Source organism: Parasteatoda tepidariorum, chromosome 8 (genome assembly GCF_043381705.1).
Source record: "Parasteatoda tepidariorum isolate YZ-2023 chromosome 8, CAS_Ptep_4.0, whole genome shotgun sequence".
Taxonomy (NCBI): domain Eukaryota; kingdom Metazoa; phylum Arthropoda; class Arachnida; order Araneae; family Theridiidae; genus Parasteatoda; species Parasteatoda tepidariorum.
The window spans coordinates 24,220,732-24,233,914 of NC_092211.1; the positions used below are offsets into that span (position 1 = coordinate 24,220,732).

The 13,183-nt window shown below is 29.3% G+C and overlaps 1 protein-coding gene across 1 annotated transcript in view; it reads left to right on the forward strand.

Annotated features, from left to right (window-relative positions):
* LOC107455071 (homeobox protein six1b) overlaps positions 1 to 12,262 on the forward strand; it is a 52,899-nt gene extending 40,637 nt beyond the window's left edge. The window contains exon 2 of the mRNA XM_016072487.4: positions 10,037 to 12,262. Coding sequence (XP_015927973.1) covers positions 10,037 to 10,502 — 466 coding nt within the window. The 3' untranslated portion in view covers positions 10,503 to 12,262. The remainder of the gene's footprint in view (positions 1 to 10,036) is intronic.
* Positions 12,263 to 13,183: the final 921 nt, after the last annotated feature.

The following is a 13,183-nucleotide window of genomic DNA, read 5'->3' on the forward strand; positions in this document are numbered from 1 at the left end:
ATATATATATATATTCAAGTTACTATAAATATCAACTCCTTTAATTTCAACTCAAATTTCCCTAATTCTAAATTTACTCTCGTAAATATACAAATGCACGGCAATGCTCTAAACTACCAGAACCTTAATTGCTCCAGTAAAATCTCTAAAGGGGAAATATACAGGAATTAAAAGAATAATATGAAATTCAAAAAATTTTGCTACCATAATAAGTAAATAAATAAATAAAAAGTCAATAATCAATAAAAAAAATTAGGTACTTTTATTTCTTAAAGTAATAATCTTACCATCTGTAGAGCTTTTGCCACGAGTAATGCTTAAACTAAGTAAAAATATACGGTCTTTTTATTTAAACATCCGTAATTTTATTACCATTTAACCATAATTTATCTACACGTATTTGGTTTCAAACATTTGTATACTTAGTTGCAGATATATGAAAGAAATAATGTTTTTCCTTAGCCATTTAGCAAAATATTTTCTTTAGAAGTAATTTTAAGTTACTATAAATATCAACTGCTTTAATTGCAACTCTAATCCCCCCCCCCTCTAAATTTACTCTCGTAAACGCATAAATGCACGGCAATGGTATAAACTGCCACAACTCTAATTGCTCTGGTAAAATCTCTAACTGGGGAGTATTTTCTCACAAAACCTCTTTCATCCGAAGCATTAACCAATCTCAATCAACCGGTTATTTCGTACTATTCATTATTTCGCTTCGCGCAGTCTTCTGTTTCTAATAATACAACTTAGGGTTGGGAAAAAAAAGGGAAAAATGACGAGTTTTTTTTTCGCTCTCTGTTTTTCTCTGACTCTCTAAGCTGTCTGTCAGTCTTTCTGACATCGAGTCTCTTAGAAAACCAGAGGAGGCTGTTCTTGTTGAAAAGAGGCACTATCTCATTTTTTTCTCAGAGGATTTGTTCGAAAGTTACCCAGAATGATGGGGTTTAAAGTTAAAAAAATAATAAACATTGGGAGAAGTTTTGGCTTGTAAACCCATGAGATTTTTACGGTGTTGGCAAACTTCCGACTAGGATATCTGCGACTGCGGATCTGGTGACACGAGACTTGCTAAGTGAAACTGGTAGCCTAACACGAGAATTTTTTGGAACTTTTTTTTCCTATAAAATTCTTCTAATCAGTTGAATGATTTCAGTAGTGGGTAGATATACAGAAGTGGGAAAAATGGAAGAATGATTAATTGAAAAATGATTGAAGAGAAATGACAAGAAGAAAAATAATAATAATAAATAAATAAACAATAATAATAAAATGAAAAATACATAAAATAAGAAAAATTTATCTCTCTTTTTTCCAATTTTATTTGACAGATTTGTTTAGTTAGTACTTTATGATTCGCCTATTCACGAGAAAAGAGGATTGATGATTTATAAATACTGAGTAGATATCAGAAGAGAAACGAAAAATTAAATAAATAAGTAAAAATAAAAAACAAACAAAAGAAGAATATCATAACATTTGTTGGGATGGATAGTTGATTTCCTTTTTCGTAAATTCTACATGAAGAAAAAAATTCTGATAAACTTACCGTATTGTATGGTAATGACATTAATGGTAAAAAAAAAAGTAGACCATAATTCTGGTAATAAAACCAAAATACACGGTATTCAAACCATTTATTAGGTAATTTTTCGGTTCATGTGGTAACGGTTTACCGGCAATTCTGATTTTCAAAATGATAGTTCTTATTACCACATATTTCGTAAAAATTGCAAAACTGAAATGTGCATTTAATGTGACGCCTTGCTCTAAGGTATCATGATGAAATTATCAAATTTTACCCCCTTTATAAAATTTTATCACATGTCATTAAATCATATTTAATTCTTAATATTATCAAAATCATTGCCAAAGTGTTTTGCAAATTTCCGAGCTTTTTGGCGTTTCTATAAAGTCAGAAGCACGGCTATTCTGGTAGTTTCGACTATACTTTTTTCCTGAAGTGTGCAGGTTAGAAATTTCAAAGCATGATGAACCCTTATCTAGTTAAAATTTGTTGCATTTTTAATATGGTGCTGTGATTCACATTATTTTGCTTCTTACTATGATTCAACTACTTACAGAACTATGGTTCAACTTCTTACAGTAATATGGTTCAAATTCTTACAGTACTATGGTTCATCTACTCACAGTACTATGGTTCAATTTGAGGGGAAACACGGTTCAATTCAACATCGTATTACAAAGTAGTACCGTATTATTACAAAGCTATTACAAAGTAGTACCGTATTATAGTAAAAAACTGATATTATAGTATGGTTCAACGTTATACCGAATTTTCTTTAAGTTTAAGGTACTTCTCCCCTCAACTCGTCAAACCTTCATTAAAGCTGTTGCATTCTCTTTTTTCTTTCCTAAAGCAAAGCAGATTGCTATGATCAAAAATCTTACTTAATTTGAAGCTACGAAGTAACACTTGCACTTCCACACTAAAAATTCCACATTCGCTAAACTTATTCACAGCTTTTAATTTTCGACTCTGTCATCATGATGTGAATCCGATATAATACTTCGATGACCTCTTTGCTAAAAATATTTCGATAACAACAACAACATTAGTGTGGTTTGCCAATATTTAATAAATTTTATTGAGAAATATGCTTACTAGCCAAAGATATGACACAGCAAAGAAGTAAGGATCGTATTGCTTCGCAATTTTAACGACTTACTATCCTGTAAGAATTAATTTATTTGAGTTAGGTAATTGGATATGGTCTGTTAAAATAATAGTTATAAAACACTCGAGTTTCCCAGTTGCAAAATCAATAAACTGCACTTTGGTCAGAAGTTTAATGAGTTTTTTTTACAGTTATAACAAATATCAAATTGTTTGAATATTAATTACATTACTATTTCAATTTTAGTTAACTTTGCAGTATTATATTTCTCCCGTTTCAAACGTTTCATTTAAAAACGAGTGATAGAAGTTATTTTTCTCATTTCACACATTTCGTCTAATTAGGGATCAACAGGCTTAACATCTGGGATACTTTTTTGCTTAAAAAAAGTTTACAGTGGATGGTCCAAGTTAAATGATATTCGAAGTAAATCACAGAATGTAAGACGATAAAAAAAGGAAAAATGTTTCATTAAAGTAAAATCTTGCAAATCAAACAAAACTTAATTGAAAAATTTCAAGATCTTACTAAAGAATATAAAATCAATAATTTAAAGCAAATGTCATAATAAGTTAACCTATTTCATGCTAATGGTACATTGTTTATTTTTATGATTATAGATCATTGTTTATTTTTATGATTATAGATCATTGTTTATTTTCACGATTATGAATCTTTGCTTATTAAGGATCAATCATAGTTTTTGCTGTGCAATGCTCAGATAACAATAAAGAATTTGCTCAGACAAATTAGATTTTATATTACAGAGACACCTGCGTGTATTTGTTTTAATTTTTTTTTATCTGTTTCTGCAATGTAACTGTATGGTTATTCAAAAAATAAGCTATCTATTTTATTTTTAAGCAATATAAGGCATTATATGCATGAATTCTTCTTCAAATTTTAAACTCTGATTTAAAAGCAAGTTTACATTGCTTACACATATCTTGATTTTTCGCTATTCGTTCCATTGTTCAGTGTGGTTTTTGAACCTTGGATCGTCTTAAGTTTACTTGTATACTCTCTAAGATTAAAAGTTTCACCCGCTGTTATTGTTTTGGTTTCTCTTTGTTCTTGTTACTCTTTCCGCTTTATTTTACTCAATTTTCGTTTTGGATGGTGAATGTGTCGCTAAAAATGACGCGGTAACAGAAAACAAAACACAATCGTTCTACGAAAAAGAAGAAAAAAAGAATCAAAAGCTGTAAAATAAAGACCAAACAGTATCAATAGCTGAATTGCTGCCAACAAAAAAGATAAACCCTCTACTAGATTACAATACAAAAATACCGTCTGCTTTTAGTTTATGTACACACACACAGAAGTAGATGACAATAAAAAAAAAACTACATAGAAGAGAAAAATTATAAATACAAGACAGCTGCAAAGCTTCAAGGACCTGAAAATACAAGTGGCTTTTTGGACGGTATTGCTGTAACCAACAAAGATGTTGGCTACAGCAAAGATAAATTTCTTTGAAGGTGGGTTTGCTTTTGATGCAGCATCACATCTCATTACGCAGTGTAAACAGTTCCAGTGTCAGCACCATCAGCAATGTTTCTGGAGACGGTTCCTCTGTCGGTGGAAAATGGATCCCTTCTTGGAACGGTATCAAGAACGGGAACGGTGCCAGGAACGTTTGAGTTTTCTCTATCAATCACATTGTGTAGTCGTCTATGGGAGTGAATGATTAATACCAGGTATGCGGTAATGGGTATTGCTACAAGTATTACACTTCGTGCTTTCGCACTATCTGGGGAATGGATATCGGTTCAGGTAACTTACTAAGATAAATCTCTTATCTGCGAACTTGGGGGTATTTTTTTTTTCTTATCATCTTTCTTAAAATATATTTGAATGGAACCATATAAATGTTTCGTTGTGGGTGGAAATTGAATGGAAAGTTATAAACTGATGGCATCTAAAAGCGTCGTTTACAAAATTGTTGCCAATTCTAAAATAGCAAAGTTAAGACTCACACGAAGAAATGTACAAGTAAATGCTGTAAAAAAATTTTTTAGTGAAACAAGTTGTTTCAGTCAAAATTATTAATGGTTTCCACTCTATTAATTTAAGGACAATTTCACCATTTTGTACCGTTCGTATATCATGAAATAAACGAATATGTTCGTAAAAAATTTTTTTTTATACTTATCTAAGCCTGAAATATCTAAGTACCAAGCGTTTTGCATAAAAATAGTTCTTATCTATTTATAAAAAACTATATGAAATTGTAAATTCTGATTGCCTCATCGATGTGAAATTACCTTTTAAAAAGCATATGAGTTGTATAAATAGGATATGAATCAGTTTAAAAATTATGCTATGAATTTTTGAAATTGAATCATGGGGTCTCAGGAAACTATAATAAAATTGATAAAAAGAATTGCTTTTGTTGTCAGTAATTTTCCTTTCTGAGTGGACATTAAATGAAGAGTTGTAAAATGATGCCTAAAAATGTCGTTTTTGAAATCGTTGCCAATTCCAAAATAGCAAAGTTTAAAACTAAATTCAAAATTCATGTGAATAAACAGTCTTTTAAAGAATATTCCTGTGAATTTACGCTAATAAATGCCAGCACTCAAGATGTCAGTTCTTTTTAAGTCGAAGCCCGTTATATTGAACTTGGTATATAATGAACAATCGCTTGTAGCAAACTTATTTAGTGATTCCTTCTGAACTCTCATTTAACTAATGTTTTGTATATTATAGTGGGCAGCTGAAAAATTGATAGTTCTTTTACAGTGGACTCTAATAACATTTTCTCAGTTTTTTTTTCAGACTTTAAAATGCAAATAATGGCATTTGTTTAAATTATGTCAAATCTTTTCTTGCGCGCTCATCATTTTTAAACTAAGGCGAACAAGTTGTTAAGTAGAACAGTCGTCTTAACCTCCCTTCCCCCATGCTGAGGAAGGACAAGAAATTTCAACAACTTTAATCTTGAAAGCGCAATCGGCATTAAAATTTCTGATTTTTTTTTTTTTCAATGGAAAAAATAAGGTGAAGAGATTAACTAATTGTTGGTTGGTAAACTCGATTTAAAATCGAATAATAGTCAATCGAAAAGCAATAATCTCTTCCTTAAAATGTAAAATTAATTTAATACTTTTTCTATCCAACATTTAATTTTTTATATATTTAATCAGCTAATAATTTATAAACAAATTAAGTGCTATCGCAATTATTGTTTCCAATAATATTTTTGTCATGTGATAAAAAAATAATTTTTCAAAGTATCAGGATGTAGGGAACTACTGTTTATAGTGTACTTATTATTGGGTCCACTGACAGTTCAGTACAACGGGGTTCGACTAAAAATTTAATCACGCAGTTATCACCGGGGTTCAAACCTGGTACCTGGAAGAATGGTTAAATAAGTTAACGCATTAACCATTCTTCTATCCTTCCGCACAGTTTAAGGGGATTATAAAATCATATAAATTTTTTTAGTAAAAGTTGTCATGACGTCGGAAACAAAAAGTATTATGGTCTCTTATGGTCATTAATATTGACTTCTTTTCCTGTTTAATTCACTGGAAAAGTTGGTTAATATTCTAGAGATTATATTATACGATAATATTTACTTCAAAAATTTTCATAATTTTTTATATTATGTAAGGATTGAGTTGTATAAGTAGGGTATGAACCAGTTGAAGTCACTGTCTTCGAAAACTCACTCTAAAATTTTTGAACTGATTTATAAGGCATAGGAAAACAATAGTTATGTTGATAAAAGCTTGAATCATTTCAGCCGAAATTTCAGTAAAAAGTTGTCAGTATAAAAAAAGAAAAAAAGAAAAAAGAAAGAAATTAATAAAGTTAAACTGTAAAAAAGTAAATAAAAAATTTGGATACATACACTAAAATATTTGCAGTGTAGATTACATTTTTGTTTATTGGTTAGCGGAATTCGCATATTGCTTTCCTTTTTCCTTCCTTTCTTATTTTGAAATTTTGTAACTTTTCAATTTTCATGCCTTGTTAAGTTAATTAGCATGAAGGAAAATAATTTTTGTCTCACATATTTGAAAGTTTATAAGATCAGCTCAGTATCCTAAGATGTCAGTAGAAACAATTATATCGTGTAAATTAATATTGAGTAATCAACGATTTTTATTTGTTCAGAATTCGAATGTAAATTTTAAGTGCTTAGCACTTACATTAGTCATTCTCAGACGCTTTATGTTTCAAGGCAATGGTTTTTTTTTTCAGGGATGCCTAGGTTCAGAGAGCAAACCTTCAAAAATATAACTGCACTGATGTTAAACTAATAATATTTTATGATTGTCTAAGAAGTCGTGGGTTCGATTCCCACCGGCCGAAGACTCCCCGTGTCGTAAATGATGACAGATGCACGTTAAATCTTTCGAGTCACAAAGTCCTCCACGTTCCCATAACAAATCAAACCTCTGGGGGTACTGATCCAGGAGTCCCCTTGTCTTCTGGATTGGTTCAAAATTACAAGGCTAAGGAGTTGAACATTAGTTGTCGTGTACCCAAATTGGGTCGGCTGTTCAACGACGGTTATAATATACAAAATAAAATATTTTATGACGCGTATGTAAGATTTTAACCACTTAAATGAATCTAAAATAAAATCTGGATTTCAGTTTGAATTCATTTAAAAAGTTCCTTTCATTATTTTGTATTAAAAAAGTACAGTAAAATTTTAGTGATCTTAGCATCTCAATGAAACTGATTTCTTAAATATGTTAGAAAATTATATTTTATCTTATTTAATTTATTATTTGTTCGGAAAACAAATGTAAATTGGTATGTTTTTCCCTTTGTCGAAGAATCAGGCTTTAGAAAGTGAGATCATCAAAATTCACTACATAGATGTCAAATGGAAAATCTATACTTTTTTTTTTGGTTTGTCACGCCGATTGATAATTCATAGATTCTAGAGACATTTTGAGCTCTATGATCTTTGAATTACTCCCCAAGAAACAGAAATCTTTTGTATGTCTATGATATATTATTGGGATAGCAATGCACAATGGTTCTGGTTTGATGTTTGCGTCTCTTTTCTTTTACATCTTCTTTTTTGGAAGGTTAACTTCACTCATCAGTACGAGAATGTTGACGATAATTTAACTCATTTAACTTTTATTCTAAACACATAATCACATCCCCTCAAATTCAGTTTTTTATTTTATTTTAATTATAATGATTTTTAACTTACTTTGTTGTCAGTTATGTGAAAATGTAAACGACTTTTTTCTTTACATCTGCTCCATTGTTGGAAAACTTTTCCACATAATGTGACATTAAATTAACTTAGATTTAATATACTCTACTTAATAAACTTAACTATAGTTTAACTTAAATTTATATATGATACATCCAGAACTAGTACATCGAAATTGCAATTTTTGTAATTCCATTTTAAGTTTTTATAATTCCATTCCAAGTTCTCATAATCTCATTTCATTTTCATTTATGCGAAAATATATACTTGATTTAAATGTAGTTTAAGATTATTTTGATTTATTAATTTAGCTAAATTTCAGAATTGAAAACTAAATTAAACTCAATAAAGGGTTTTAATGTCATGTTTTAATGTATCATAATAAAATTTCCGAATTTTACCATTCTTACCAAATTTTATTCATATACAAAACCGTATTTTAGTGTTAATTTCTGAATATTGATGGATGACTATATCTAACCAAATTAAGATTATTTTGTCAACTATGCATAAATTTATTACAACTGGGTAAATTCGGTGCATTTTTTTTAAAATTTATTTTTATTTGTTTATTTATTAATTTTATAGTTTAATAATAGAAAGCAAAACAAAAATGTGTAATGTAATTAGTTTCATGCTAAATAAAGTTGTTTTTGACAATTTCGCTCCTTTTCTACCTTTTTTTAAGGGGGTGGTGAGGGGGTAGTTTGTTTTATGTTAAAGTGATTTCATACTAGTGCTGGAAAAATGAATGTATTTTCCTTTTTTTTTCTTTTTTATAAAAATGGAGTAATTATTACAAAAAACTTTTTATAGTTGTTCATTGTACATGTTGCGATTAGTTGTTATGAGTATAATTTTTCAAATAATATTTTTTATTTAAAATATTCACTAATATATGGCAAATTTAGATAAGGGAATCTGCTCTGAAGCGCCACCAAACGGGCGAATTGATCTTTCAATCAGTAGTTTGCAGACTAATAAAGAAAAATAAAAAAAATTTGTTTATTAAATAGCAGTATATTAAATAATTTAACGTAGTAGTTACTTTTTTTTATTGTGCATGCTTCGAAAAATATTTATATAATCTGCAATAATGTTTTTTCTTTTGTTCTTTAAAATAACATATTATTTTGGAATGAATTCTGAATTTCACCAAAAGAAAAAATTGATCTTAAAATCAGTAGTTAATTGCCTTAAAAAATTTTTTCTTGCACATTGAAACAGTGGGAAAAATAATTAATTAATAAATAAAAAACTTACTTTGCATAACTTTTGCTCCAATGAGTTGATCTTCACACACTGACAAGCAATCTGGTTCTCGATAATTAATGGTTCATAGGATCAACTTTATCCATGTTAAATAATTAGTGTTANATCAGTAGTTAATTGCCTTAAAAAAAATTTTCTTGCACATTGAAACAGTGAGAAAAATAATTAATTAATAAATAAAAAACTTACTTTGCATAACTTTTGCTCCAATGAGTTGATCTTCACACACTGACAAGCAATCTGGTTCTCGATAATTAATGGTTCATAGGATCAACTTTATCCATGTTAAATAATTAGTGTTAGCTATTAATTAAGTTAAAACAGAACCAAACAAAAAATATTAGAGAAATTTGTGGATAAGATTCCTTAACTTACTTAATCAACTCTAATTAATTAACATGAATGAGATAGACTCGTGAAAATCCGATCATCAGAACAAAAGTTATTCAGGTTGATATCTTCTTTTTTTCGTTGCTTACTGTACATAAATAGTATAATGTAATCAAGTTGACGTTATTTAGCCTAACAACCTCACTACTGATTCGGTAAATTGCGATTGCATTTTTTTTTTCTTTGATTAAATATCAATTTGAAACACATTGAATGTATGCTAAAATTAAGATCGATCAATAATATCGGAATTAAATATATAATAAGGGTGATTGAGAGTAATGTATATTAATGGTGATCGATCGTATCAAATATTAAGGGTGATCGTTCAGAAACGCCGATGCTTAAATATTTTATTACCTCGTATTAATGAAGTTATCTCCTAATAAATTTGTGTTTTAAAATCTACAAAAAATGGAATGATATCTATATATATATAAAAAATTTACATAAATATTATATACATTTTTAATTTACGCAACTGTTAAAGTTGATAATTTGTTTCAAATAATCTAAAATATTAATTCTTTTTGTTTAGGGAACCAGGAGATAAACCAAAGACTCCAAATTCAACTGGTAGCACAAAGCAAGACGCAAGCAGTCCATCAGACAGCAAAAACGACCGCCGCCCGAGCTCATCTGATAATCACCACAGTGGTCAACATCACTCTTTAAATCTGGATTCGGACAATGCTCCCCTCGGATGCTGTAGTAGTGATAGCTCAAATGGCATGTTTGGAAGTGGAGGGTCTGAAATCACTAAACTCAGTCCCACGCATCCAGCATTTGTCACCGCAGGGCCGACGTCAGGAGCCGGCATCGGCCCAACAGCGGGTGGAGGACATTCGGCCGCGGCTTTAGCGGCAGCAGCAGCGGCTGGTTTCCGCTTTGGTCCAATGGGAGACCTATCGGTGGCTCTGCCGAACAATCTCATCTCCAACCACCTCAACGATCTAAGTTTAGGCCTAACAACTGGGGGTGGAGACTACCATCAGTCGTTATGACAACAAACCCCCGGCGGGGGGACGAGTGCGTTGGCTGCCCATCATCAAGTGACCAACGCAGTGACCACCGCCGGTAATGGGGCTGCAAACCCGATGTGCGTGATAGTGACCAGTGAAGGACTCTTGCCCTATAGAAACTCTCTAGTTACACAGCCTAGTTTGGTCATGCCAAAATACAGTGAAACGCCCCCCTTTTTATCGAACTACTTATGAAAATTCTATTGTTGTAACGGGGATACAGTTACGGGCTGTTGATTAATCGACTTTTACATACTGGTGATGATGTTTTTAGAGTATTTTTAATATATTTATTTCTGAATCAGTTCTTATATTGTCTAAAATGTGGACTATTGCTGATTATACCTATTAATATAATAATGTCTAAAATATAATAGGGATTGTTGCGCAATTGAAACTTAAATGTCGTTTATCTTCTTTTTAATTTAAATATTTATTACTTTTTTTCTTTTTTTAGTTTGGATTAGAATGTTATTGTAATTTAAAATTAAGTTTATTTTAAATAATATTCGGTTGAAGGTTGTGATCATTTAGGAAACTGTTAAAATTATGTTACTTTTTTTTTCTCTCCCTAAACTTGGTCCATTTCACAAAACTCTCTGCTGACTTAGTAAAAATCACTGCGGAGTTGAACAATAAATTTAGCATTTTGAAGCATATTATCACTCAGATTTGATGCAAAATAAAAGGATCTGCAGATCAACAATAGATTAATTTAGCATTTATTAAACAAACAACAACAACAACAAAAAAGAAATAGCCGCATATGGTTTTGTAATAATATTGACAATTTGCTGTAACGTTAATAAGTATTCAAATTGAACCACATGAACCATCGATCAAATGGACCTATGAAACATATTCAAATATAATGAAATTCTAATGAATTCCAGAATTTTTTTTTAGTTTGGATAAGAATCTTCGTGGTTTTAGCTATTTTTATTTAAAACCAAGTTTACTTAAAGTAATATTCGGTTGGTTGAAGGTTGTGAATAATTAGAAAAACTCATTCATAAATAATTTTATCCCCCTTTTTTTTTCTTTACCTGCATGATCTAACGAAACTAGACACTGACTCACTTTAAGTAAATATCACTGCATAGTTGAACCAAAAATTTAGTTTTTTTAAGCTTATTATTAATTAGATTTGCTGCAAGGTGATAGGATCTGTAAGTTAAGAATGGTTCAATTTAGCATTTATTAAACAACAAAAATATTAATAAAAGATTTTTTAATAATATTGATAATTTACTGTAACATTAATAAGAATTTAAATTGGACCGAATAAACCATCAAATGATATGAACAAAATCATATGAATTTACTAAATCGTTCAAATGAAACTCTAAAATCGTATAATCAAGTTTAAGATATGTTATCTTGTCAAGCAACGCGTCAACAAAGCATCAAATATGCTTGCATCAAATATGCATTTATGCTTTTCAGAATGTCAAATAGCAGCAAATTTGTAAATTTACTCGGTATTATGGTCCAATGTACAATAATAATTACTTTTTCATGCATCTCTTCTTTTACATTTTAGGAGTATTATTTAATAGAAATAATTTATCTGAGAATTAATTCATGAATATTTAAAAAATAAGGAATTAATCTTAGAATGAACTGATCTGAGAACTAAATGATAAAAATTGAAAAAAATTATTAATATGAAAATTAATTGATGAAATTAAAAAAAAATTAATTGATCTAAGAATTATTTGATAAAAATTTAAGAAAAGAAATAATTGATGAAAATTAAAGGAAGAATTAATTGATAAAAATTCTGGAAATTAATTGATGAAATAATATATGCTTACAGTACTTTAAATAAAATAAATCATCTGAAATTTTTGATTTATAAGTACAGCATCATGCGCAGAATTTTTGAAATTACGTAATCGGAAATTTTTTCTCTTATTAATAATAGTTCATGGTTGTAGACAATTATCGCTAAATCAATATTATCAAGAAATAATAGCAAGAAATAGTGAAACTTAGGATTATTTACTAACAAAAAAAATTTCTGTTGCGACAGTTTTCATTTGCTCGTTAAGCGCTCAGCCGGTTAATAAATTTTTTTTCTATAAATATTTTTAATGTAACCTGAATAAGCAAGAAAGGTAATAGTAATTTTTAATATAAATGGAAAAAAAGATTTCTGCAGTAAATTAGAGGAAAATTAGCAAATATGGGGAAATATAGCTGGTATACTACTTGCACTTAATTAAAAAATTTTATACAGGAATACGAATAGAATGTATCCCACAAACTTAGCAAAATATATTTAAAAAGTTTCAAATAAAAATTGAAATTTTATGTACAATAGAAACATAAATCGTCACAAGTAATAGTGTAGAACTATAGTAATTATTTTTAAATTGTGATTTTTTTTGTTTTTTTTTTGTGAATATCATTTTTTTTCCAATATCTTGCTAACATTTTTCTACTTTAAAGATAATTTAATTTTTACTAGAATCTTCCTCAGAAAAACTTATAGTTCATGTTAGAAGAAAACAAAAAATCAATAGTGTCGTATGCTCTAACAATATCAATATGACATATTAAACCTCCGTTTTCGGATATTTATACCCGAAGTTGTAACCTAAATTCTTTAAAAAGAAAGAGTGAATTTAACACGCTCTTATGTTCAAGCAATTTCACTT